A 27,788-nucleotide genomic window follows, 5' to 3' on the forward strand; every position below is an offset into this window, starting at 1 on the left:
AATTGAAAAGCAACAATGCGCTGATCCGATTGGCTACTCTGAAGTCACATGCAACTCTGGGGCCAATAACGGAGCTGGACAAATTTTGTACAAATAGGTCCAACCCTCTGCACTCCCCAGCACTCTGCTGCGGCTGCAGGGGTACTGCATGAGAACTGGTGCCATGGCAACACGCATGGCGACCATCATTAGACGTGTGTTGATGTGAGGGCAGGTTTCCACAGCTGGAAAAAAGACCTTATTTGATGTCAATGTCAAACGTGCCTTTTTTTTCATTGCAGAGCAAAAGGTGTCATCCTAAATATCTCCTCTGCCAGTGGCATGTTCCCCCTTCCACTGCTGACCATCTACTCCTCCACCAAGGCAAGTGTCTTCACAGAAAAATCAGTGCTCATAATTGTTTCAGAAAGAAATAAAATAAAGTTTTTATATGGAACAATCTGAAGTTAACTTGTTCATACAATTGTTTTAAAATTCGGTGGTATTTTATTTATTAGTATTGGTCGATAATGTATATTTAATAGCTTGTGCACATTTTTGTTTTCTATTTTTACATTTAGATTACCTTTGCCATCATCTAACGCTCACTTAAAGTGAATCTTTAAAAACACTATTAATTTAATAACACTATTAAATGTGCAAATCTGAGTATAAAATATAAGTGAGTATACAATTTTCATACTGTACATTATAATGTGATAATGCTTAAAGTCACTTGCATTTAGAAATTGATTTAAATTTTTAGGGGGGTTTTTGGAGGATGATTTTTACTTGTCAACTTTCTACAGGCTTTTGTGGACTACTTCTCACGTGGACTTAATGCAGAGTACAAGAGCAAAGGGATCATCATCCAGGTGAGAAAACTGTCATTAAATGCTACTTTACTTCTGTAATGTGCCTTATTAAAGAGTGAAACATTATTAAATGGAGGGATAAAGTAGAGCAGATATGGATGGATGGATGGATGGATGGATGGATGGATGGATGGATGGATGGATGGAATGAATTATATTTTGTATGCTGCATGGTTTCTTTTATGCTTTTTTTATATGCTCAATGTTTTGTACAGCACTTTGGTGCAACTCTGTTGCTTTTAAATGACTTGACTTTATATATATATATATATATATATATATATATATATATATATATATATATAATATATATATTAGGGCTGTCAAACGATTAATCGCATCCAAAATAAAAGTTTGTGTTTACATAATATATGTGTGTGTATGGAGTATAATTATTTTCTATATATAAATACACACACACATGCATATATATTTAAGAAAAATGTGTTATTTATATATAAAATATTTATATATAATATAAATTATATATATAATATAAATATATATATACACAGTATATACATGCAAATATTTCTTAAATATATACATGCATGTGTGTGTGTTTATATATAGAGAATAATTATACACCGTACACACACATATATTATGTAAAAACAAACTTTTATTTTGGATGCGATTAATCGTTTGACAGCCCTAATATATAATATAATATAATATAATATAATATAATATAATATAATATAATATAGACTTGACTTCGACTTGATGCATACATGCATAGCCTATATAGCTTATTAAACTGAAAAAAATATTGCTGAAAGTGTTTTTAATGACTAACAAACCTCTGTCCCTGCCGCAGAGTGTGCTGCCTTTCTTTGTGGCCACCAAGATGACGAGGATCAGGAAACCAACCCTAGACAAGCCCACCCCTGAACGCTACGTGGCTGCTGAACTGAACACTGTGGGACTGCAGGACCAGACCAACGGCTATTTCCCTCACGCCGTCATGGTACGACTGCCTGAACGTCTCGCCTCAAATTCAATACGAATCATTAATTCGCTATGTTTCCATCCAAAGTTGTGAATTTAACTTTGTTTTATTCGCAAATGTTTTATGCGATTTATTCAAATGAGTCGATGAGAACAAAATCGTCACTTCCTGATAAACTTCCGCTAAATATCACTAAGATAAATGGAAGTTGCAGCAGCAGGAGAAGCCACTGTATATAAACAATTTACGTATGTAATAATGTAAGATGCTGTGCAAAAAGATCGGTCCAGTTATGCTATCCCATCGCAAAGTCACATGTCTTTTTTTTTTCTTTTTTTTTTTTATGCGCATCAAATCATTTTTTGGTGAATGTGTTTTTGTAGCTTATGTGCATCTTGCAGTTTCAATCCAGCTTATTTTAATGCGATATCCTAAATACACATTAAAATAGGTGGATGGAAGCCTAGCTAGTAAGCATGCTTGTCACCCTAACCTTGTTTCTTATCTTCGTGTCCCGCAGGGCTGGGTGATCGCCATCCTGGCCCCCATCCAGCTGGTCATCTGCCTGGGCCTGCGCTTGAACAAGTCCCAGCGCGGAGGATACCTCAGGAGGAGAAAGCTGCGATAGGTCGAGGACATTCTATGTTGGAAACCAAACAGGACAAGATGTTTTATAGAATATATATGTGCTGAGATTTGAGATTCATTTTGGATCTCATGTCTTTGAAGTGCTTCCTCTTATAACACACAATCGTTTCTTTCTTTTTTTTTTTCTTTTTTTTTATATACATGTATAAATATCTGGACATGCTTACGTTCCACAATGACTTGTTGCTGAAATGGGAGGACCAATCTTTCTTCATAGGGTGAACAAAGTATTACATTTTGGAGGAGGGTTTTGTGACCACTGCTGTTGTAAGCAGAGGGCTATTTATATGGTGGTGGTGTTTTATATTTATTTAATTACTAATTATAGATAAATTTCCTTTTATCTTGGATGATCTACTTGCACTCTTCTTGTTAACTTCCAAAAAACTTGTTTGCAATCATGCCTTGTAGTGATAAATGGGTGCTGGCCTTTCTTATCATTAATTTTTCATATTTAGCTAATCAATGGTGGCTAATTCTTGAATCCTGTACTGTATCGATATAAAACCAAAGGTCTGATTTAAGTCTATTTTTGTACATTGGCCTTTTCAGGCTGGAAGTTTACCTGTCAGCTTTGGTTTATTGAAACCCTGTGCCTTTTTATAGAACATAAAACTTGGTCACGATTATTGAAAGGAGATCTAATGCACGTTTACATTATTTTCTCTGCTGAAGACTTTAGGTATGGTGGAATGTCACCAGTTTGTCTTGGGTTTCATCCAAAGATGGATTTGAGGATTACCTCAATAGCTTGGATCTCTGTATGATTGTTCATGGACAAGTGCCAGTCAAGTTGAAACATCCAGGTGATTGATCCTCATTAGTCATCCCTGGTTTAACTTGAATGTTCTCATTCCAGGTGTGTCGAAGAGTGGAACACAATGTGCTGCTTTACTGATGCATGACAATCTGAAGTGCTTGTTTGTTAATAAAAATGACTTTTCTGTAATTATCTTGTATTTGTCTTTTTAAAATAAATTTAATAAAACTGTGAAGATTTGTTTCATTTCAGCTTTCTATTAATGTTTGTCTTTAATCCAGTACTGATCTACTTGTACAAAAATATGATGGCTTAATAGTTTCGAGGTGCTCTGACACTTTGCATACTTAAAGGGATAGTTCACCCAAAAAAGAAAATTAATTTACTCACCCTCAAGTTGTTTCAAACCTGTACACAATATTTTGAAGAATTGTGTAAACCAGACAGTTTATGGACACCATTGACTTCCATTGTATTTTTTACCCTTACTATGGAAAGCAATGGGGTCCATCAATTGTTTGGTTAACTATGTTCTTCACAATATCTTTTGTGTTCAGCGGAAGAAAGAAATTCATACAGGTTTGGAACAACTTGAGGGTGAATAAATGACAGAATTTTCATTTTTGGGTGAACTATCCCTTTAAGGAGGGCAGAATTATAGATCAATGTTGCTTTGTTATTCTCAAAACAAATGTTTTATGGAACTGAACTCAATCCTACAGAATCTAATTTACTAAAAGTACATTAATGTCTCCTGAGGGAAGCACAACAGATCTACGCCAATCAGTGTTTACACTTGCACAGTAAAACTTCAAGCTTTAAGGCTTTGCCAAGCATTTTACAGCGATCTTCTACTTCTTAAAAATGAAATAATCTAGCTAACAGTCTTTGTGTAAATGGCGACACCTGGCTTTTGTTCACTGAACACCTGAATGCAGGTGTTCACTTTGTTTATCAGGTATTTAACCATTTTTGAAGATACGTTGCTTAATACCTAATATAAAATGTTGATTAAAAGTTAGTTCTATGTTGAAAATGAGCAAATACTTTCCTTATGTAAGCCTGCGTTTCCTTTTTCAGTGTAATTTTGTAGGCTTCTAAATATTTCCTACAAAAGGTTAGTTGTAATATTACAAAACATATAGAAAGTCTAGTAGGTTATCTATAGCATTAGTGTTGCTTTTTAAACAAATATACAATATTATATTTGTATAATACACATATTTAATGATGCATTATTATATATTCAAATAGCAGTGTACTTACAGAAGGCAGGGGGAGGAACGATCATCTGAAGGTAGGACGTATTTAATCGGTCATTGTAGTAACCCGGACACGTTTCGATGAACACCAGAACTGATTGTATTACATTACACAAATGTTCAAACGCGTTGAAGAACGAGAAAAATCGACTCGAAACGACTGTGTGTAAGTATTATTGAAAGTGTTAATGTTTGGGACAGCTATCAGGTCATTAAAAAGTTATTAAAGCATGTCTCTGTCTTGGAAGTGTGCAAATGTAACTTGTAAGTATAACGTTAGATGTCATCAGTCTGTTTACATCAAACATGCTTATGCATTTATAATATGGCTCTCTATATGCTCATCTTACTTTTGAAGTGATTGGTTTTAAAAACTGACCCATAACCACATTCAAGAATGAAATAGGAGTGATATCCTTTAATGAGTGATTTGCTGAAAATACCTGAAGATGGCAGCAAAATCCTTAAGTATCATTTGTAAAACTGGGAGGAAAAAAAATATATATTTTTGTGTCCTTCTAAGGTACTAAAGCCCACGGACGTCATATGTTTTTGTCTTGTCAGATATTTTTTTAGCTTTTGATGAGTGATAAAAGGCAGCGAGCGAGGGTCCAGGGATCCTGGGCCAAACCTCTTCACAAACCACAACAGCCAACTGGTATGACAGCTTTCCAAGAGTTTACTTATTATAATACATGTGCAGCTAAAAAAAAAACAAAAAAAATGGAATGACATATACAGTATTTACATAATCACTTCTGTTTAGTATTCCACAACATGTTTCTACAGTCTTGAGAGAATAAATGTGATTTCCAGGCCTGTAAAAGTCATAGAAATCAATACAATCTTGAAAAGGGTAGTTGAAAAGTGATTAAATGAATCATTTTTTATTTCTATGATTTTTTTTTTTCTGTAAATGGTTAAATAAACCTTGTGCAGTAAGATGAAAAGTTGTGGAAAAGTCATGTAAATTAATACAATCTAAAAAAAAGTAATGTAAACTTGATTTTCTATTTAAATCGAGTGATTAAGCAAATTATTTAGATTTTTTTTAATGATTGTTTACATAAGTTATCAAATAAATGATTTTCCAAAATCCTTAAGCAGTAATATCAAATAAGATGAGAAGTTGTGAAAAAGTAATGGAAACTTTATTAAATCAATTATTTTCTATTTTTGAAATAAGAGATTAAGTAAATTATTTTATTATTATTCTTAACATAAATGATTAAATAAATAATTTGCCCAAATGATTACATGACTGGAAAAGTCATGGAAATTCATTGTTCAAAAAAACCCTTGAATACCCACACTGTAAACGTTTGCCAATACCCAATACAATCATCATAAACAGATACATTACATATAGAAATCTTAAAGGTACAGTAGCAAAAACAGCCTGTTTAAAACCAAGGGTCAGAGAAAGTATGAAAGTTTATATAAAACTTAATTGGATTTTTGTTTTGTTTCAAAAAGCACTGACTAACTTTATAAATGCACTTCAGAAGACAAAACAGGCAATATAGGTGTAGTACAGTGTATTGTTTTCTGCTTCTGTTCATTTTGTTACAGTGATAAGTGTGATTCCTGAATGGTTCATTCAATTAATATGATTTGTGTTCTAAGTTTCAGCTAAAGATGTCCAGTCAGGGTCATGGAAATACGGACCACGATCATTTGAGTTCAATCAGCCTGACGTAAGAGCCGTTCTGTAGCTTTTATATGCTGTTTTCTTGGACAGTGCTCACATCTAAGTGTCTCTAATTTATCCTGTGTCTTTTTGTCAGCCCATCAGAGAGATTCCTGCAGAGAAAGTGATCGAGTGAGTGACTCAGTACAATGCAGTTTCAAGCAATAAAACCCTGTTGATTGACATGCCATGTGTGTATATATATATTTTCACTGTGTTGTTTTTTTTTTCTTTTTCCCAGAAATGCCGGTGACTATGAGATTAGTCAGGGGCCTACTGGTGTGTCTCGGTAAGAATACTCTTAAAAAACTTTAAAAAAAAAAAAAAAAACCACCTTCAAAAGAACATTTCCTGCATTTAGGTGATTGTTTACTGTGTTTCTGCCCAGACTGCGGCTCATACCGGGGTTCCTACAGCAGGAGGAGGCAGACTGGATGTTTAGTAAGCTGCTCACTGAACTGCCCTGGTCACAAAAGACCAATTTTAGGATGATGGGTAAGTCGCATGTTGAAGTACTGTAAATTGGGGAAGGGGAAATAGTGTTTTAACCTCTGGAGATTATGTTCAAGATTAACCCCGTAAAGCCTGACATATGAAATAATAGTCAGAAAATCAAATTCTTTGAAAGTGAAACAATTATTGAACCTTTAGACAAAATATTAAAAACATCTTGGGAAAAAAAATGGCCTTTTTGGCTCATATAGTATGATATAGCTCATATAGAGTTCATACTTGAGGAGGAAAAGCACCTTAATTTTATTCTAAGGCCCAAACTGAGCAAAAAAAATGCAATTTGGTGCATTTGCTGATATTTATATGGTCAAAAGTATGATGAAATTCTGATAGCTTGTAATAAAATCAATAATATCTTTTTAACAGTATAGCAGAATACTTTCATAAAATGCAAATAAATATCAGTTTATCTCCCAATAAAATGTCTTAGTCTTATGATCAAAGTAGCTCTGTAGTTTTCGTTGTGGAGGCAAAACATATAATGCTATGATAATTGAGAGATGAACAAATAAACATCTCTCAAAAGCTTGAGGGGTTATAATTGACACTCATTAATTAACATTATCCATTATTTAACATTATTCCAAGATGGATAATCAAGTAAACATAAGTTTCTTCAGTCCAGTAAGTGCTCATCTTGAATTACTAACAATATGAAAGTTATTATTATGTTTACTTTATGAAAATCAGTAAAAAAAAAAAAAAAAGGCCTTAGAAATTTCAATTTGTCTATCAAAAAGTGAGTTATAAACTCTTTAAATGTCCAACATAACTGAATATCAAGCCTTTACTCAAAAATGCATAAAATAACACTTCATTTAAACATTTACTCTTTCGATTCAGTTCTATGCAAAGTATGCTGGGAACTAAGAATCAACCCATGCAGTTTCAGTTAATGCAGCAAAAATGTTTAATGTAGTCCCAACACAAATGATTTAAGTAAGCCTCAATTTTTAAATACAGTATATAAGTGGACTGAACACAATGAAATTAAGTTGATAAGTGATCAAATGTTCAGCAATTGTGTTGCTTTAGCTCATTTCAATAAAGCCTAGTGAAAAAGCAGCAAAAAAATGTTTTCCTGTAGCATATGAACATACGTTGAGCTAAACAGAAAAATGAAAATAAGCATATAATGACATTTTGCATCTGTCCCACTCAGACGTGTTCACAAAGTTCACTTCCCACAGTGACTCACTCTTTCCAGTCCTCTCGTCTGTTTACCTTTCACTACCGACTGAACTTTTCATATTTTTTTTTAAAAGTCCCAAATATAACAAATGTTTAAACATTTGCTTTGGATCAGGAGTAGTTCATGTATGACTGACTGATAGAGACTTGTTATGACGAATATGTTTTGGTTCTGCGAACATTCGGCCCCTATTTGGTGCGCTGAAGATCGACACATGATCATCAAGTCAAGTCACATTTATTTATACAGCGCTTAATACAATACAAATTGGTTTGAAGCAGCTTGACAGTAATAAATAGGAAAATAACAGTGATGATGTTACTAAATTCATCATTTATGAAACCAATTTAATTTCAGCTCTAAAACATCTTTTCAGAAGACGATAGTGTCATTATTCAACTCAATTCAGTTCAGTGTTGATTCAGTTCAGTTCAATAGCGATGTTGCAAAATGTATCAACTATGAAACAAATTCAATTTCAACTGTAAAGCAGCTCTACAGAAGACAATTCAGCTCAATTCAATTCAGTTCAAGTTCAATATCCAGCTCAGTTCAGTTGAGGTTTTGTTCTCATTCAATAGTGTCAGTGCAGTCAGATTACCAACTGTATCTGAGTATTACTGGATATGAATTGTCTTTAAACCCCAATAGATGTTAAGCAGTATTGCAAGTACAAATAGCAGAATGTACTTTATATTCATTGTGTTTTGCACTTCAGGTGATGCATATGAGGAACCCAGACTCACTTGTTGGTATGGAGAACTGCCATACACATATTCACGCTCCACTATGGAGGCCAATGCTCAGGTAAATCGTATGATCTGCTGCTTTTACATAAGCAAGTGAGCAAACAAGAATGACATCTTAAAGCATCTCTTTCCATATTTCTCTTTTATTATAGTGGCCTCCAGTTCTTAGCTCTCTGCGTCTGGCTGTTGAGCAGAAGAGCGGCCACACGTTCAACTCATTGCTGTGTAACCTGTACCGGGATGGTAAAGACAGTATTGGCTGGCACAGTGACAGCGAGCCTTCATTAGGACCCCAGCCCACCATCGCCTCTCTGAGTCTGGGTGACACTAGAGTGTTCAGTCTCCGAAAGCAGCCACTTCCTGTGAGTCTGCGAATGGGCCATTTATAACTCGTCACAATCATACTAGGGTTTAAATGATGGGAATTATGGTGTTTACACAAGGATGCACGATGCATTAGGGCAGCGCGATTAATCATAATAAAACCAAAATCATGATATGGCTGGCAGCTTTATCTGCTGTTTTCCACCGGACAAGAGCTTGATGGTTTAACGTTTGAACTGAAAAAAGTTAAGACAATGTCTGTTTATCAATTTTGAAACGTGTTCAACTCAGTTATAAGCAGCTTTTCAGAAGACGATTCAGTTCAATGTTGATTCAGTTCAGTTCAGTGGCGATGTCGCAAAATTGATCAATTCAATTGTTCAACTGTGAAGCAGCTCTGTTAAAGACAATTAAATTGATTAAAATAAATTCAATAATACTGCAAAGTTCATCATTTTAAAATGAGTTTAATTCAGCTATAAGCAGCTCTACTGAAGGCAAAAGTGGTACTGTTAAATTGAATTGATTTATTTATTGTAGCCATAAATATTACTATTGTAACTTAACAATTGTACTGTAAAATAAATAAATAAATAAATAATAGTTATTATAATGATTTATTTTACCGTGGTAGTACATTATTAATTCTTCTTCTTTTATTTTTATTTAGTAATAATAATAATAAAAATGATAATTGCCAGTATTATTATTATTATAATTTTTATTTTTTTTATTTTTTATTTTACAGTGGAATAGTACAGTAGTAATATTTCTTATTTTGATTTAGTAATAATGGTAATACTAATCATAATACAAAATATTATTATTATTGTTATTATTATAGTCATATTTATATGTAGAATCACAAATGTTTTGACCAAATTGTGCAGCTGTGCCTACTAGCTTTATTTACAGACAATATTTTTTTATCAGAAAAAAACATTTAATAATTAAATAACACTGTTTGATGTAATGTTTAGCAAATCTATAAGTGAATATCCATTTTTCATGCTGTACATCTATAACGTTGTATTGCCTAAATTCACCTCTAGCATTTAATTTAGTGTTTTATTTTTAATGTATTTACCATTTTAATTAATCAAATTTTTGGAGTTCAGCACCGGTCAGAATTTGAACATCAGTGCAACCCTAGTTTAAAAATGGCTAATCTTAATACTTTTATCAGAATCCTGATTACAATGTCAGTGAAAGTTTCTGCCGCTATTGTAATTTAGTCATTTTCTCCTTCTTTTTAGCCCTTAGAATGAATCAAACTGCGTTTGCTTTTGAAGTCTGCGTACCCTGATCATGTTTCCATTATGTGTCTCATTTTAAGTTGAATGGAAAATGTTTGTAAAACATTATTTGAGCTTGTTTTCCAACAGGTCTGGATGTTAAATGAATTGAAGGTCATGGTAAATTGAGTGTATGTGTTCCAGGAGGACAACGGAGACTACAGCTATGTGGAGCGCATACGCATCCCGCTGGCCCACGGGACCCTCCTGCTCATGGACGGCTGCACACAGGAGGACTGGCAGGTACTGCTCTGAAGAAATGATCTGATTTTGATAAACACAACAGAATCAGTTAACCAGAGTCAGAAATCTAAACACAGTTTTCTTGCTAAGTTGCACCACAAGCTCAGACGGGAGCAGAAAAACACTAAGATTTCACTGGTATTTTAGATAGTGTGAAGTGATTGTGTCTTTGGCGAGATTAGTATCAGTAAATCGAATCACCCTCCTGGAAACAATTTGAGCCGATTTACAAGAACTTTTACCAAGAGTTTATTCGAGATTTAATGTGACTCTAAGAACTGGCAGGAGCATTTGTTTAGTCTAAAATGAGCGGTGAAGCTGCCAGTTAATAACAGTCTGCTTTAAAAATGCTGCTGATAAGCCAGACTGTGAAGAAAGGCTGAAAATGGCTAAATCAGTGTGAAGGGGGTTGGGGTTTGGTTTGGGTTGGGGGGGGGTTTGGCTCTACAGTACATTCTGGAAAACTGATCACATGTGATTGGGATGATCTGGAACGGTCACACCGTTTGCCGTTGAGAGTCTGTGTAATTGTTTAAAGAGGGAACATGAACGTCTTTCTTCGCAGCATACTGAAGCGGAAAGTGTTTCCAAGAAAGACTTTGCAAAACAGTGCTCAAAATACTACAGACACTGGAGAGAAATCACAAAACATCCAATATTTCAGAGCAGAAACCTACCCCCTCGCAATCTAGTTGACCAAGAGCTAAATGCCCTAAAATAGCAATGCTTTTCATTTAAATTAAGTCATGATAGTTACTCTTTTCAGCACAAACATGCTTCTGTAAAATGTAAACTCGACTTTTCATGATAATAGTAATGATAATAGAATATTATGATATTGTGATAAAAAACAACAACAACATATAGACATAATAATAATAAATATAAATTATAATTTTAATTTAGTTTGGTTTTTAATTGTTGTTATTTCATTTAAAGGTTCTTTACATTTGTGTATATATATATATACATTTTTGTAATTTCATTTAACTGATTTTTTGCCCCCTACTTTTTCATAGTTTTATTTAACAAGTTATTTTACATGTTTGAAAACTCATTTCACTTTTTTTTTCTTTTTTTTTTTTTTTCATTTTCTATTGATTATGTAGCAGTTAATCGTCAAATGACGTCATGACGCCATATATCTATACACACAGTGTAGATGAGTGCACTTAGAAAAGTAAATGTTTTGTTTTTTGCATTATAATGTAAAAACCTGCTGGAAGTTATTTTAACCCTGTTTAAGAGTTGTTTTTGAAATCCGACTCCAAGAAGAACCACAGGCCTTTGGTGAGGCACAAAGAATAGATAAAGGTCAAAAACATTTAATGGCGACATCTCAAAACCGTTTAAGAAAGGTCACTCACGGATTGTGCCAAAAAGCTTTCAGGCGATCTTATTAGGTTGACATAACTCTCATTGACCTGTCAAAATAAAGTTAACTAAGTTTCCTTTAAAATGATCACAACATTTGTATAGGCTTTGAAAGCTGTTACATAATTGTCAAAGAAACGTTCTGCGTCAAAAGTATATAATTCAACATTGTATTTGTGCATGTAAACATACTACTTTTGCTTAGTCAAGCTACATTCTTTATCATTTCTCTGTCCAAATATACATGACACCATGTGTAATCGTGTATTTGAAATATTAAATACATATCATGCATCACCGCTGTCTTTACAGGAGGACGCCAAGGCTGATTAACCATATTTAAGTTGGTTTAGTGGCTGCATTGCCTCATTGTGAGTGCAGTTTTAACATTATTAATGTTTTTTTTAATAGCACCAGGTCGCAAAGGAGTACCATGACCGCGGGCCTCGGATAAATCTCACTTTCCGCACCATATACCCAGAGCCAGAGAGTCCCAGTTGGAGATCTGTGAGATGATCGCTGAGAGAAGAGACCGCAGGGTTGAAGAGATCTGAAGAGGTCTGTCTCATTCACAGACTATACTGTTAAACACATCCTTTCTGTTCAATTTAGTTATTTATTAGGTTCACTTTCAGTCAAAACTTGAACAATGATAAACTTGACTGGCATTATTGTATTTTTGTTTACATAAATGATTATTTTCTCACAGCAGTTGTCCACAAAATAGCTTTTGTTCCAAGAAAGAATTACAGGTTTTATTTGTTTATGACGTTGGAGAATGTCAAATAAATGGTGCCAAGTGGCTCATATTTCAGTTATAACCCCCCCAAAGGCTCTTTTTATAGGTAAATTGCTGTTTAAATATTGCATGTTCTGCAATTTTTTTCAATTTATAGCTTGTGGTGAATAAAACTGAATTACAAACATTTGTTCAATGTCTTTATGGGGTTTAGTTACACTGCCGTTCAAAAGTTTGGGGTCGGTATGATTTTTTTATTATTTTTTTGCTTTAAAAAAAAGTCTCTTCTACTCACAAAGGCTGAATTTATTTGATTAAAAATACATAATATTTTGAGAGATTAATACAATTTAAAATAACTGTTTTCTGGAATTTGTTCCTGTGATGCAAAGCTGAATTTTCAGCATCATTACTCCAGTCTTCAGTGTCACGTAGAAATCATTCTAATATGATGATTTGGTACTCAGTTATTAATAAATGTTCTTATTATTTGAAAGTTTGAAAACTTATTTGTAAATTTTTGCTGCTTAATATTTTTATGGAAATCATGCTAAAAAAAATCAGGATTCTTTGATGAATCTTTTTTTTTTTTAAATTATAAATATCTTTTTTGACCAATTAAATGCATCCTTGTTGAACAAAATAATTAATTTCTTTAAAAAAACCTTGAACCATATTCATAATTATATAATTATACAATTTTATAATTAAAATTACACATGGGTGATGTAAAACATTTTATTCAAAACTAGCCTTTTCAACAAACACAACTATCCATGTCCTTTATTTTTATATTTATTATGTTATGAGGTTTATAATATTTTTGAAGGGCTGCCAGTCTTTCCAAGATGTTTGTTTTTACAACACGTATCCCATGTTTTCTGTGCAGATGGTTGGTAAGATCCTCATCACATAATTGATGAGTCATGGTCGAGTCCTTGTGTGGTTGGTTGAGCTAAATGGATGTCTCTGTGTCCACACACATTACCACCAACCTCGAGAGACGAAGACCATGTTAACTCGGGTGGAAGTTTTAACCATAAACAGCAATGCAATCAAAGAAAACACAAATATTATATAACCCACCGTTTTAAACTTTTCTTGAGTCTATTTTTAAATTTGTGCATATTCATTCCCTGGAGTTCAAGGCACAAAGGTTCAGATATGGGGCTGTTACTGTATGTCACTCTTTTAAAGAAAATATCTTTAAATATGGGAACGCCATCAAACGAAAGCAATATCCAGATAATATCCAGAGAACTGCAAAATGTTTAGACACTGCAAACCGTGAATCTCTTGCTCTTGCTTGTGACTTCAGTGATTTGTCGGAGCTCTTTAATTTGAGTTACTTGGTGTTCCTTTCTGCTTGGCTGGCAATGCAATGCCTTTCAGAGCTTCCCCATAAAGACTGACCTGCACATGGAAATGGTGCTTCTGTTCTGGAATGCAGGGACCCTCGCTGTGTTATGGGATCACTGGCCATTAATTTTTCCACTACAATTAACTTTGTTATAAGTTTCATTCCCAGAGTGTGCAGGGAGATCTGTTGGGTTAGGGTAAATAGTGTGTGCATTGTGCAACAACTCTTCTCAGCTCTTACTGAGAAACAAATCCTGTGCTCAGTTAAAGAGACAGTTCAACTGAAAGTAAACATTCTGTCATCATTTACCCACCCTCAGGTCGTTTCAAACAAATATAACTTTCATTCATCTTCAAAACACAAATTAAGCTATTTTTAATGAAACATAAGTGATTTTGTGTGTCGCACAAACACCTTTGAGTTTCTGCAAGAACCAATGAGGTTTGTTTTTCGTGTGTCGCCCAAACACCTTTGAGTTTCTGCAAGAACCAATGAGGTTTGTTCTCCTGTGTCGCGTAAACAACTTTGAGTTTCCGCAAGAACCAATGAGGTTTGTTCTCGTGTGTCGCGCAAACACTTGAGTTTCTGCAAGAACCAATGAGGTTTGTTCTCGTGTGTCGCGCAAACACCTTTGAGTTTCTGCAAGAACCAATGAAGTTTGTTCTCCTGTGTCGCGCAAACACCTTTGAGTTTCCGCAAGAACCAATGAGGTTTGTTCTCGTGTGTCGCGCAAACACTTTTGAGTTTTTGCAAGAACCAATGAGGTTTGTTCTCGTGTGTCGCGCAAACACTTGAGTTTCTGCAAGAACCAATGAGGTTTGTTCTCGTGTGTCATGCAAACACCTTTGAGTTTCCGCAAGGACCAATGAGGTTTGTTCTCGTGTGTCGCGCAAACACCTTTGAGTTTCTGCAAGAACCAATGAGGTTTGTTCTCGTGTGTCGTGCAAACACTTTTGAGTTTCTGCAAGAACCAATGAGGTTTGTTCTCCTGTGTCGTGCAAACACTTTTGAGTTTCTGCAAGAACCAATGAGGTTTGTTCTCCTGTGTCGTGCAAACACCTTTGAGTTTCTGCAAGAACCAATGAAGTTTGTTTTCGTGTGTCGCGCAAACACCTTTGAGTTTCTGCAAGAACCAATGAAGTTTGTTTTCGTGTGTCGCGCAAACACCTTTGAGTTTCTGCAAGAACCAATGAGGTTTGTTCTCGTGTGTCACGCAAACACCTTTGAGTTTCTGCAAGAACCAATGAGGTTTGTTTTCGTGTGTCGCGCAAACACCTTTGAGTTTCTGCAAGAACCAATGAGGTTTGTTCTCGTGTGTCGCGCAAACACCTTTGAGTTTCTGCAAGAACCAATGAGGTTTGTTCTCGTGTGTCGCGCAAACACCTTTGAGTTTCTGCAAGAACCAATGAGGTTTGTTTTCGTGTGTCGCGCAAACACCTTTGAGTTTCTGCAAGAACCAATGAGGTTTGTTCTCGTGTGTCGCGCAAACACCTTTGAGTTTCTGCAAGAACCAATGAGGTTTGTTCTCGTGTGTCGCGCAAACACCTTTGAGTTTCTGCAAAAACCAATGAGGTTTGTTCTCGTGTGTCGCGCAAACACCTTTGAGTTTCTGCAAGAACCAATGAGGTTTGTTCTCGTATGTCGCGCAAACACCTTTGAGTTTCTGCAAAAACCAATGAGGTTTGTTCTCGTGTGTCGCGCAAACACCTTTGAGTTTTCGCAAGAACCAATGAGGTTTGTTCTCGTGTTTCGCGCAAACACCTTTGAGTTTCTGCAAGAACCAATGAGGTTTGTTCTCGTGTGTCGCGCAAACACCTTTGAGTTTCTGCAAGAACCAATGAGGTTTGTTCTCGTGTGTCGCGCAAACACCTTTGAGTTTCTGCAAGAACCAATGAGGTTTGTTCTCGTGTGTCGCGCAAACACCTTTGAGTTTTCGCAAGAACCAATGAGGTTTGTTCTCGTATGTCGCGCAAACACCTTTGAGTTTCTGCAAAAACCAATGAGGTTTGTTCTCGTGTGTCGCGCAAACACCTTTGAGTTTCTGCAAGAACCAATGAGGTTTGTTCTCGTGTGTCGCGCAAACACCTTTGAGTTTTCGCAAGAACCAATGAGGTTTGTTCTCGTGTTTCGCGCAAACACCTTTGAGTTTCTGCAAGAACCAATGAGGTTTGTTCTCGTGTGTCGCGCAAACACCTTTGAGTTTTCGCAAGAACCAATGAGGTTTGTTCTCGTGTGTCGCGCAAACACCTTTGAGTTTCTGCAAGGACCAATGAGGTTTGTTCTCGTGTGTCGCGCAAACACCTTTGAGTTTTCGCAAGAACCAATGAGGTTTGTTCTCGTGTGTCGCGCAAACACCTTTGAGTTTTCGCAAGAACCAATGAGGTTTGTTCTCGTGTGTCGCGCAAACACTTTTGAGTTTCTGCAAGAACCAATGAGGTTTGTTCTCGTGTGTCGCGCAAACACCTTTGAGTTTCCACAAGAACCAATGAGGTTTGTTCTCGTGTGTCGCGCAAACACCTTTGAGTTTCTGCAAAAACCAATGAGGTTTGTTCTCGTGTGTCGCGCAAACACCTTTGAGTTTCCACAAGAACCAATGAGGTTTGTTCTCGTGTGTCGCGCAAACACCTTTGAGTTTCTGCAAGGACCAATGAGGTTTATTCTCGTGTGTCGCGCAAACACCTTTGAGTTTTCGCAAGAACCAATGAGGTTTGTTCTCGTGTGTCGCGCAAACACCTTTGAGTTTTCGCAAGAACCAATGAGGTTTGTTCTCGTGTGTCGCGCAAACACTTTTGAGTTTCTGCAAGAACCAATGAGGTTTGTTCTGGTTTGGAATGACATGAGGGTGAAAAACTGATGAGAGGATTTTTATTTTTAGGTGAACTAACCCTTTACCATAGATGGATTTTCAAGATGACACTTTTTAAAACCTTCATGGTACCTCTTTCCAGAGCCCCTTTAAATAAACTTTTGGCATAGTGTCCAGTATGCTTTCAAAATTTCTCAATTGCACTGGGATCATAACCAACAGAAAAACAGCATGTTTGGGAAGCCCAATAACCCGTGTCCTGCCAGGATCCTCTCTCCCAGTAGCCTTTCAGTGGCCTTGGTTAGCAAGACCACATGGATTTGTTTTCAGCACCTGCCTCAGAACTGGAAACGGTCCCTTGTGTCCAACCGCAAGGGTCTGCTGTCATGTTACATCAGAGTCATGCAAACCATGCCTCTTGTCCCCTCTTTGTCATACGAATTAGACTTGGAACCAAAGGGGTGGAAGTTGTTTCTTTTCAATAAGAGATTAGAGTTGACATGAGCAACAAACAAGCTTAAAGTGGCTTTGGATTGAAGCATCTGTTGAATGACTACTTACAAAGTACACAACTTTTTGTCTCGCTTGGCTGACCTGTGCTTGAGCTTCATGAAGACACTTTCCCACTCCTCCTAATTCTCAGATCAGAGAGCTGCATCACGAGTCTAGACGCATAAGGCTAACAGCAACATGTGCGGCGGTGGCACAAATCCATTAGACTTGGGCAGTGTTGTGTCTGTTGAAGTCAAGGCCTGTCTTTTCATTCCCACCAATACTAAGACCCAGGACTCCCTCTGTCTTAGGGGAAAACTCCTCCTTTTCCCAGCAGAACTCTGGAACAAAAACAACATCCCTTCCGAGTACATTGCACTCACCACCATTTAGATAAGGATTATGTTTACTTCCACAATGCAGAGTGCAACAGAGCTAATTAATTGTCATTTGTTTCATTACTTACAGGAAGAGATGGACTAAATATTGCTTTGTGGAGGCATATCTAGGAATCCATTTTTAGGCCCTGATATTATCTTGCTTGACGTATATATATTTTCTGACTGTTTACATCTGGGCATGCTCAATATATCGGTACCATATCAGTTGTCAGATTTATCAGTATCTGAATGGATATTTAATTGTTCATGCTCATTTTCTCTATTTTTACATTTAGATTACCTTTGCCGTCTTCTAACACTCTGTTAAAACATTTATAAGACTCTCAAATCTCAAAATTATTATCCATTTTTCATACTGTACATTATAATGGTGTGATGCATAAATGAACTTGTAGCATTTAAAACAATTTGACTTTGGTTTTTAGGGTTTTTTTTATATTAATTTAGACAAAAATAGTATAATCTCATTTCAAGTAAAGTTCTAGCATACTTAGCATACATAGTTTTATACTTCTCATCCTCAAATATACTGACATGTATGAGTTGGTTATAAATAACCTGTTGAGGTAATATTTAACTTATGTTTATGTGCTATCCATTACAGGAGTGAAATGTTTTGGTCCGTGTTGGGGAAGTCAGTATGTTGGCTCTGCTAATTTTGGATGTTATGTCGAGCGAGTGGCCTACATGGGAATGTGTCCATGTTGTGCTATAAATATATGGCTTTTCGTCCCCTGTAATGAGGCCAAGTCCATGGAAAATAAAGTGGCTCGGTGGTATTTTCACCTTTTTTTTTTAATTATGTTAACAGACAGACCTCTTAATGTGACAACAGATTTGTTCATGCTTCTTATAAACACAGACACAAACTAAATCAAGCCGCAGTGGCCCTGAGGATTTATTGTTTTGGGGATATATGTTTTGTTTTGTTGATGAATGTTATCATTTAATGTATTGGTTCAATGTGTGTCCAGTTTGATCTAGCAAATGATATTGATTTGTAAAAAGTTTTAATACTTTTTGTGTTCTATAAACCTGTTTATCTTTTTTGTCTTATATACCCCCTCAACCCCATCAGTAAGGCCAGTGGTTCTCAACCTTTTAGACTCCAAGGCCCCTCACTCTAAAATACAATATTTAAATTAGGTAAATAAAATTAAAGTGAAAATTAGAATTGTTTAAATAACCGAATGTTCTTGTGGGTTTACACTTTTTATTACCAATGAATTTACATGACTCTTCCAGTTGTTTGTGATTAATTTTTTTTTTTTTTTTACTTACATATACCGATTTCTACCCGATAAAATCATTTTAAGATTTTATAAATTAACATGACTTTTCCAGGTCTTTTACCACAAAACCAAAAATGTGTTCAATTTAGCCCATAATATATTTTCATTTAATATAGCATTATCATTAATATGATTAAAATGGTGAAATTTTAATTTCAATTGGTGAAAAACAGACTAATCTTCAGACTCAGATCTTCTAGCTTTGTCTAACTTTTTTTTTAAAAGAAAATAAAAATACAAAAAAACGAATTTAATTTAAATATACTTAATTAACAAAATACGTTAAGTTAGCTGCAAGAAGTTATTTATGGGGTTCAAGCGCTTTAAGTCCTTTACATGCAAAAAGGTATTCTGTTTTATTTAGCAAGCCTGTAACCATCTAGATCATAGATGGAAAAGACCATTTACAGCCAAAACAGACAATTTACCTAGGAAATATATGGTTTATAGCTTTTTAACAGTTATCGAAGTTGAGCCAAAAAACTAGGACTAGTTTGCGAAATATGTTTTTGAAATAATATCCAATATTTAACAGTTGATTCAATTGACAGTGGTGGTGCTAGAGGCAAAGTTGCTTAGAATGAGAAAATCGAGTGGTATGCAATCCTTTACACGGGAAAATTGCAAAGGTAAATTTTCAAGTTTGGTGAAATTATCTCATTCTGTTCAAGAGGGATAGCCGTTTTAGTAAAAGTGGTCATGCCCACATAGACGTTTTGGCATACCATCATGGACGTGAATCGAAATGTCTACTTTTTTTCGATTAGTTATTGATAATCAGATTGGGCGAAAAACCTAGGACTAGTTCGCAAAAAAAAATCTTTCGCCTTGAGCTAATTGGATTCCAATGATATAAGACACTTGAGTCTGCGACGAATGGTTGAGTTATGAGCCATTAAGTACTTTTGATCGCTGTAGCGCCACCATTAGGCCGATTGGGACGAGCCTTGATGATGTTGTAGATGGGGTGAGTACCACCATCCCTCAAAGTTTCAAGTCTCTATGACTTACGGTTTGGTCTGCCCGATCACTTTTAGGGGACAATGCTGATCCTTGGAAATTCGAACAATTACAATAGGCCTACGCGCTTGAAACCCTGATAAAAACTATGGAATTAAAGACATTTTAAAAATGTAAAATAATTAGAATAATCCGATATCGCAAGAAAACGTAAGTAAGTTTAAATTTGATACATATATTCATGCAATGTGATTCGTAGGAAAACATACAATTTGTAATAAAAAAGGTAAGCAACTGTAATCCTAAACTAGTATAAAAACGTACAATTAAGATTTAGATTTAGCACCAATTTGACAAAACGAGTCATGAGACTGTTGATTTGTAAATCATTTGCTTGCTTCTGTAACATTGGTGTGTCATTGGCAAGGGGTTTGATCTTGAGGTTGAAGAGAGGCTCCTAAAATCCTGTCTGTTAAGTTTGTTCAGGATTACCCAGCTGTCCCGTGCTGTATTTATTTGAAGTGTTCAAAATACCAGCAGCTGTTGCTGATCATGCAGGTATAGAGGGTTACGGCTAAAACATCTCTCATCTCTTTGACTGACACATCACTGTTTTTTCATAGATGGAGACCATTGTATTTCTTTGTTTTTATGGTATTGTTTAGATTCATAGTACATAAAGAGGGTATAGTATGTGTGATTTAACCCTCATTGCTGTCAAGTACATCTCCTCTGCATGTTGTACTGCTTATTCCAGATACAAGCTATTAATCAACTTGACAAGGTGTTCCTACAACACGTGGTTTGTGTAGTTGTCCTTGACATCATTATATGATGTCACCTGATTGATAATACCCTAGCGGGTAGATGAACGTGTCTGTCTGCAAGTGTCTGAGTGACTCTCTGCCCAAAATAGACGTTACTTAGAGTAGACTTTACGGTAACCCCTTGACGTCTGAAATATGGGATGAGTGGGAGTGTGATGGCACCTTTAGGGTTTCCTGTTTTGCTTTTAATGGGTCATCCTCAGGGTCCATGACAAATGGGAACTGCCACTGTGTGTTACGTCACAATATCCAGCTCCTATAATTTCACACATGGCTCCCAAAATGTCTCTGGGTTCATCAGACATGCCTGACATGGACGATTTGAGGGTTAATGACAGATCTGAATGGCAAATGAAGAGACTGAGTGAGAGTAAAGTGAGAGTTGGTGAAACTCATTATGGTGGTGAGATCATGGTCGTGGCACTGCTAGGTGAGATTCTTGCCGTGTGCATGTCGCTGAGCTCACGACACCTCTAGTAAAGGAGAAAAATAGTTCATAGATAGTCATCATCAACCCTCCATGTCCTTGTCCTTATCTGGCCGACTAGCAATGGCTTCATCATTCAATTTCCTTTAGTTATATGTATTCAAGGTGTGAGATTCACCTGTTTAAGTAAAAACAATTTTATACAGATATATGTAATTATAATAAATCAAATGTAATATTAAACCATTAAAGAATATATATATATATATGTGTGTGTGTGTGTGTGTGTGTGTGTGAAGAGTTCAGATGCAAAAGCCTCTAAGTGCCATCTGAAATTTTCTTCTAGAATGAATGATCATTTTTATAAAGCTTGTATATTTAAGTTCAGTAATTTCACTTAAATGACAATTAATAGGTAATTTGCATTGCCATTTAAGTGAAATTATTGAACTTAAATATACGAGCTTGATAAAAATTATCGTTCTAGAAGAAAATTTCAGATGGTGCTTAGAGGCTTTTGCATCTGAACTCTTCATATACAGTATATATATATATATATATCATTTGTATATATTATATATATCATTTTTATATATTCTATTTTATATTATGTTTTCTATTTTTAAATTGGATTTATATCATTATTTTACCTGTACACGTGAATTTCACAAAAAGTCACATCAAAATAATTTGTATTAAAAATATAATAATAAATACAAAAAATAAAATAAAAATAAAAAAGTATTATTATGCATAAAATGTAGCCTGTTTTCCAGGATTTTTTTGCATTTCATTTTCATGACAAATATGTTTATTTGCGGTTAAAATGTTGCAAAGCTAAAAATGATTCTCAGAACAGTAAAATGAAGACATTTTTTTGATTGTAAAGTACATATCATGGCAGTAGTTTTGGAACTGGATAAAATTTTTGGGCAAATTTTTTATTTACTTTTTAACAGTATTACAGTAATTAATTAATTGAGAATATTGGCAATTGGAAACAAAAAGACACTAATGAGAATTTCAATGAAAAATGTGTTTCATTTTAATTAAAGCAGTATTGCAATCCAAATAGTTGTGATGGTCCTAAAACAGCTTCATTTTCTTTACGCAAAATTACTTTTTATTTCAATGTGGTTTTCTGAATTTGACCCCCTTTCTCCAAAGCCTTTGTTTCCTCTCTTCTTTGCCCATGTCCTCTCACTCTGCTCCTGTTCATTGGTTTATTTCTCCCTTTTCTGATTCCCTCTGTTAGATCTGCACATATCCTCTTCTCTCCTGCCCCTCCCACCTCTTCTTTCCCAACTCCCTCTCTAGCTGGCATTTATTTCAAGGATCTGATTTGGAGGGACTGGTATGGCAGCCGGAACCATGACTGTTCTCAGTGGGTGGGCGGAGCCAGAGCGTTAGGGGAGTGAAGCGTATAAAAGCCCGAGCTGGTTCATCCCTGTCAGTGGCACGCTCAGAAACGACAGAGATACAGACAGAGTGAACCGATATTCACCTCGAGTGTCTTCTGGAAGTCTCAAGCTGTTTGTTAGCGTCACCTTCTGTCAAGAAGGATACAGGGAGAAGAGAAAGCTGCTTTAAAACCTTCACCACAGGGAAACCTGGAGAATTGCAAGGCTCTCCTAACATCTCAGAAGACGGACGGCCAGCCCTTGCCATCCAGATACATGGCTTCCCGTCCGATGGAGACGGTGGGATTCGCCGTTCTACCCGCACACGTCTTGGCATCGGCCATGGAGGAGTTTCCCCAGCAGCTACCGGTCCCCAAGTGTCTGGCTCGGGGCCGAAACCGTCCCCGGCGGCCCCGAGACGCCCGCTTCAAGACCCAGCCGGTGACTTTTGCAGAGATCGCCGAAGTTGAGGAGGAAGGGGCTTCACCTATGGAGGAAGAACGGGCCAGACGGTCCTTCCTTCAGTCGCTGGAGAGTCTCAGGAGAAGCACACAGACCTTGCACCACGCGGGATCCACACAGAGCTGCCGCACCGAGTCTGCACAGGCTAGTCTGGACTCCAGCGACTCGGACTCGGCGCAATGAGAAGAGAGGAAGGATGACAGGACTGGAAGTCAATGCATTTCGCACATATCTTCCTGTTAAATTCCTCATTCACATCCGTTAATCTCTAGTAGTTATGATATGCGTCTTAAACGTGCAGATTCCAGTCGAGTAACGCTGGCACAATAATTGTGTACCTCTGCAAGAGCAAAGTTGTAGCACATTGGAAGATTTCAGAAACAACATACACAAATTCCTTTTTTTATCGTACGAGACTCGAGGACCGGTGAGGTTTCATCTGTAATGGACTTGACAAGAAACATGATTCCGATTTCATTTTAATAGACTGATGTTATTCATATCCCTTGTGCCTGCTTAAGATTCAAGTCGAATGGGTCCTCCACTGCTGGGCAGGATGTAGACACATTTGTCACATTTTGTTATAATTCATTGCTGAACAAACTAAAAGAGGTACAACTGAGATGTATTTTTACAGAAAATAATCCGCATTCAGACAAGGTTTTAAACCCTGATGTCCAAGTCTGCCAGAATGGTGAACTTACTAATGAACTCGACGAGGAGCAAATTATTGTACTTTTCAAATGTATCTTATATTTATTCGCAGATTATTTTGTTATAACATAGTGATTTTTAGAGAATTGTTCTGTTGACACTGTGGACTTGTAAAGTCACTATCACTGTATGTAAGAGGAAAAAAAGCCTTTATACTTCAATTTGACTATTATCTTTGTTAATTTGTTTCATACTTTCTTTCATAGTTATATAAATAAACTTTATAACATTGAATTCATTGACTCTTGTTGTGCTGTTTAGACGTTTCGAGATCAGCCAATCAATTGTATACAGACACTTTTATGAAAAATATGAAATTGTAAAAAATAAAAGTGCTAAAAAAAAAGGGAAAGGGATGTATGATGAAAAAAGTGGAAAAAATACAAGACTACAGTGTGACTAAAAAGTATGAATACTAAAAAAGTGAGAACACGACTTAAAACTAAATTATGTCACTATGATTAGCAAAATAAGCATTTGTACTTTTTATCTCATTATTTTCTTAATTGGTTTCATACTTTCATACATACAAATAAACATTGGGGTTGTCCTCTGACAGATCCAAATGCTAAAGCATAAAGTGAGAGTAAAAGGGGTTAAAAGAAAATGAAAGGTGTTGTGAAGTCTGTTTATGACTCATTACATACTATAATGAACTATTATGGTTTCTCATAATAATGATCACCTATTATCTCAGATGACAGCATGTATCCACATTCACATTACACAACCACATTTCATCGGTCTCTATCTGGACTCCCCTCCTCAACGTCTGATTTCTATCAGCCAATACAGTTGGCATGTAAAAATAGCATCTCATGACTTGCCTTCTGATCTAGTTACATTATAGGAAATCTTGCGTCTCCATCCAACTGGGGATTCTGCAGTGTTGTGAAAGACTGTGCTTGACACAAAACGGTGTGACTGAGTTTATTTATGTTTGAGGGATTACCCTTTGACCCACTGTGTCGGACTAATTCTTCATCTGCTTTCTGACTTGGCAGGCAATGTTTCAGTTGAATATTATTAACATTAAATGTGAAGTGTATAATTTCACAATAGATGTGAAAAAATTAGGGCTGTCAAACGATTAATCGCGATTAATCGCATCCAAAATAAAAGTTTGTTTTTACGTAATATATGTGTGTGTACGGTGTATAATTATTTTCTATACACACACATGCATATATATATTTAAGAAAAATTTGTTATTTATATATAAAATATTTATATATAATATAAATTATATATAATATAAATATATATACACAGTATATACATGCAAATATTTCTTAAATATATACATGCATGTGTGTGTATTTATATATAGAAAATAATTATACACCGTACACACACATATATTATGTAAAAACAAACTTTTATTTTGGATGCAATTAATCGCGATTAATCGTTTGACAGCCCTAGAAAAAATACTGACTGTTTTCATACAGGTTCCCCTTTAACACCCCCTTTTGCTATTGGCCAGACAAACATATAACCCCACCTCCAAACGCACATTGTTTTATGAAGTATTTACTGTAAATGATTTATCCATGCACTTTTTAAAAAAATGAATGTGCCCTCATAATCTTTAATTAAAATAACTACCCCTCCCTTTTGCAGTGTCATCTCTTCTCTTCTCTGATGATGTGTTTACTGATTTGAGGGCGGGATCAACCTGTCACTCACATGAGATCGACCAATAGCAAACCACAACCATCCAGTCAATTCCCAATAGACAAAATCAAGTCTCGCCCTACATTTTTTCTTGTTTGAGAAGCTGTGCACAGACATTGTACAAGAATGAAACTTTCTAGTGTGCACATGTGGAGTTCCTGTGTTTGCGCACGCCATCAAATCAAGTATATTTTGAAAGGCTATACATTCGACTCAACACATACATTAAGCGTTCACGTCAAAACTGAAGTAGACTTTGAACATTTAAAGCTACACTGTGTAATTTTTTAAGTTGATTCTTAGCAAAAAACACTTTGTTCTTTCAAAATGATATGTGCTCATTAATGTGTAATTACTTCTACCAACTGATCAAGTATTCTCGTAAGCGTAGAATCTGCCATTTAGAATACATACGAGCGAGTCGCTCGAATGGCGGCAGCCATGTTGCGCCTCCATCTTGAAAATACATTAGCCAAAGAGGGACATACCTGGAAATTCAAGCTTCGCCTTTCGCATTTTTACACTCAGTGGCACCGTGACGAATGCGAGGGGGAGATTACTCGCGACTGCTGGCAGATTTGAAATAATACGGCCACCGTAGGAGTTAAAACGCCCTCGGAATGGGAGGGGCTATAAAGTAATATTCAGTTGGTAGTCATAAACAATTTCACCGCTAGATGGGAGAAAATCCTACACAGTGTAGCTTTAATGCTTAAAATATGTAACTATTACACTTTGTGGCATGTATACATGGACAGAATAATGAACAATGATGCTCTATACGCAAAACATGCTGTATCACGATTATGTTAACATGCATAAAGTCGGCATTAAAATGGAAGTTGCTATAGTCTTTTCTTCCCTATTGTGACATATATTCGAGTGAAACGGCTTCTCGAACAAGAACAAATGTAGGGCAGGACTTGATTTTGTCCATCTGGAATTGATTGGATGGTTGTGTTTTGCTTTTGGTCGATCTCATATGAGTGACAGGTTGATCCCCCCCTCGAGACAGATCATAAAAGAGAAGAGAAGAGAAGGAGGAGGGAGGGGAAGTTATTTTGATTAAAGATTTTGTGGGAACATAATGTGCACGGATAAATAATTGATAATAAATGCTACAATATTGCATAAAAAACAAGAACTGTCCATTTGATTTCATGGTGACTTTAATGTTTGTGTGTCGATAAATCATAAGAATGGCTCACATAGTTGTCACTGCATATTAAACTAGATATGGGAACACATTTAAACATAAACAAATCACCTTTAACTGTTTTTTCTTCAGAGGAAATATCCTTGTTCATCTCCCCTTTCTGCAGCGAAGCGCCTCAGTAACCTACTTTGCATAGTGTGGTTGCCATGGTGATAGTGAGGTCTGTGAAATATGATGTTTTGGAACTGTTGTGAAAACAAACTTTATGTTCATTTCCACCAGACCGTCTTGTCTCCTCTTATCATTCTCTCTCTCTCTCTTTCTTAATCAGTCTATGTAGGGCTTGCTTCTTTCATCAAGCTAAATACACCCCTTTATAGATTTCTTTCTTAGGCTTTATTTTCTGTCCCTTTTCAAAACTAACGTCATTTTTGAACTTCATGAACTTTAAAATATAAATATGACACTGCAAATCTATCTGAATACAGGAGCCCTGCCGAGTACGTAATGTGCACTGAACACAAACAGCCTTTAATTAAAAACATCATGTTCCCAGCAGGCATTTGGACTGGCCCCACTGTTCTTGGTTATATAACAGATTGTTCTTATCGCTTATTCCTTGCCGAATGAAGATCTGATGAAAATATTGCTGAGAAGGGAGTGCGTCAAGGAAACCACCAGTGTTAAAAGACTCCTTCCAAGCCTATTAAATTAACACAATTGAATTGTATTTTGCATTGCATCCTTTGTATCTTCAAATCACAAAATATATGTATGGCATCCTATTATATATAGACTGTTTATTTCACTGTTGACCTGGCAAGAATAATTAAAGTGAGTGGGCCTGAAACGTGACTGAATCATTAGAGGAAAACAATGACTCATGTTTACAGGCCGGTGTTTATTAACTCATTACGCGCCATTGATAGAATTTTCCATCATTTGTGAGATAACGCTTTCCCGCCATTGACGGAATTTACCGTCATTTATGAGGTAATGCTTTCCCGCCATTGACTGAATATTCCGTAATTTATGAAATAACGCTTTCACATTCAAGTGTTGATAAAAACGAATGCATGAAGCTAGAATAAAACCTTAAAGGCACACTATGCAGTTTCCGTTTTACTCAAACAGCGACCCCTAGAGTTGCTGTGGAGTACTTGTATTTAACGTTACTGTCGTAAACGTTACTGCATGTGTCTTTAAATGATAATGAGCT

General features: G+C 35.9%; 3 protein-coding genes across 6 annotated transcripts in view; all 3 read left to right on the top strand.

The window, feature by feature from the left end:
- Window positions 1–2,920, top strand: part of hsd17b12a (hydroxysteroid (17-beta) dehydrogenase 12a) — a 15,882-nt gene extending 12,962 nt beyond the window's left edge. Inside the window, 4 exon segments of the mRNA XM_079858541.1 lie at window positions 282–363; window positions 789–854; window positions 1,675–1,824; window positions 2,327–2,920. Coding sequence (XP_079714667.1) covers window positions 282–363; window positions 789–854; window positions 1,675–1,824; window positions 2,327–2,434 — 406 coding nt within the window. The 3' untranslated portion in view covers window positions 2,435–2,920.
- A 1,573-nt stretch (window positions 2,921–4,493) lies between these two features.
- alkbh3 (alkB homolog 3, alpha-ketoglutarate dependent dioxygenase) lies at window positions 4,494–13,537 on the top strand. Of its 4 annotated transcripts, XM_079858566.1 has the most exons (11): window positions 4,536–4,642; window positions 5,041–5,134; window positions 6,103–6,173; window positions 6,264–6,298; window positions 6,408–6,455; window positions 6,555–6,661; window positions 8,590–8,678; window positions 8,773–8,982; window positions 10,384–10,482; window positions 12,268–12,414; window positions 13,485–13,537. In XM_079858566.1, exons 2-10 carry the CDS (start codon window positions 5,059–5,061, stop codon window positions 12,370–12,372), a joined length of 840 nt encoding a protein of 279 aa, XP_079714692.1. In that variant the 5' UTR covers window positions 4,536–4,642; window positions 5,041–5,058; the 3' UTR covers window positions 12,373–12,414; window positions 13,485–13,537. The 4 variants fall into 4 exon arrangements, with proteins under 4 accessions (XP_079714693.1, XP_079714692.1, XP_079714691.1 ...); XM_079858567.1 differs by lacking the exons at window positions 4,536–4,642; window positions 13,485–13,537 and adding an exon at window positions 4,494–4,511 and having other exon boundaries at window positions 5,053–5,134; window positions 12,268–13,095; XM_079858565.1 differs by lacking the exon at window positions 13,485–13,537 and having other exon boundaries at window positions 12,268–13,096.
- A 9,078-nt stretch (window positions 13,538–22,615) lies between these two features.
- On the top strand, window positions 22,616–23,970 carry cUnh11orf96 (chromosome Un C11orf96 homolog). Its single transcript, XM_079858569.1, has one exon. It carries the CDS (start codon window positions 22,837–22,839, stop codon window positions 23,203–23,205), a length of 369 nt encoding a protein of 122 aa, XP_079714695.1. The 5' UTR covers window positions 22,616–22,836; the 3' UTR covers window positions 23,206–23,970.
- Window positions 23,971–27,788: the final 3,818 nt, after the last annotated feature.

This window comes from Squalius cephalus, assembly GCF_949319135.1.
Source record: "Squalius cephalus genome assembly, chromosome: 23".
In the NCBI taxonomy this organism is placed as follows: Eukaryota; Metazoa; Chordata; class Actinopteri; order Cypriniformes; family Leuciscidae; genus Squalius; species Squalius cephalus.

What these genes read in the sequence shown, in the direction of transcription:
- alkbh3 (XM_079858567.1), top strand. Translation starts at nt 5,059, where the DNA reads ATGAGTGATAAAAGGCAGCGAGCGAGGGTCCAGGGATCCTGGGCCAAA. An exon ending in GACCAATTTTAGGATGATGG is followed by an intron (nt 6,662 to 8,589) that starts GTAAGTCGCATG and finishes TTTGCACTTCAG; the next exon opens with GTGATGCATATGAGGAACCC. An exon ending in TCCGAAAGCAGCCACTTCCT is followed by an intron (nt 8,983 to 10,383) that starts GTGAGTCTGCGA and finishes TATGTGTTCCAG; the next exon opens with GAGGACAACGGAGACTACAG.
- cUnh11orf96 (XM_079858569.1), top strand. Translation starts at nt 22,837, where the DNA reads ATGGCTTCCCGTCCGATGGAGACGGTGGGATTCGCCGTTCTACCCGCA.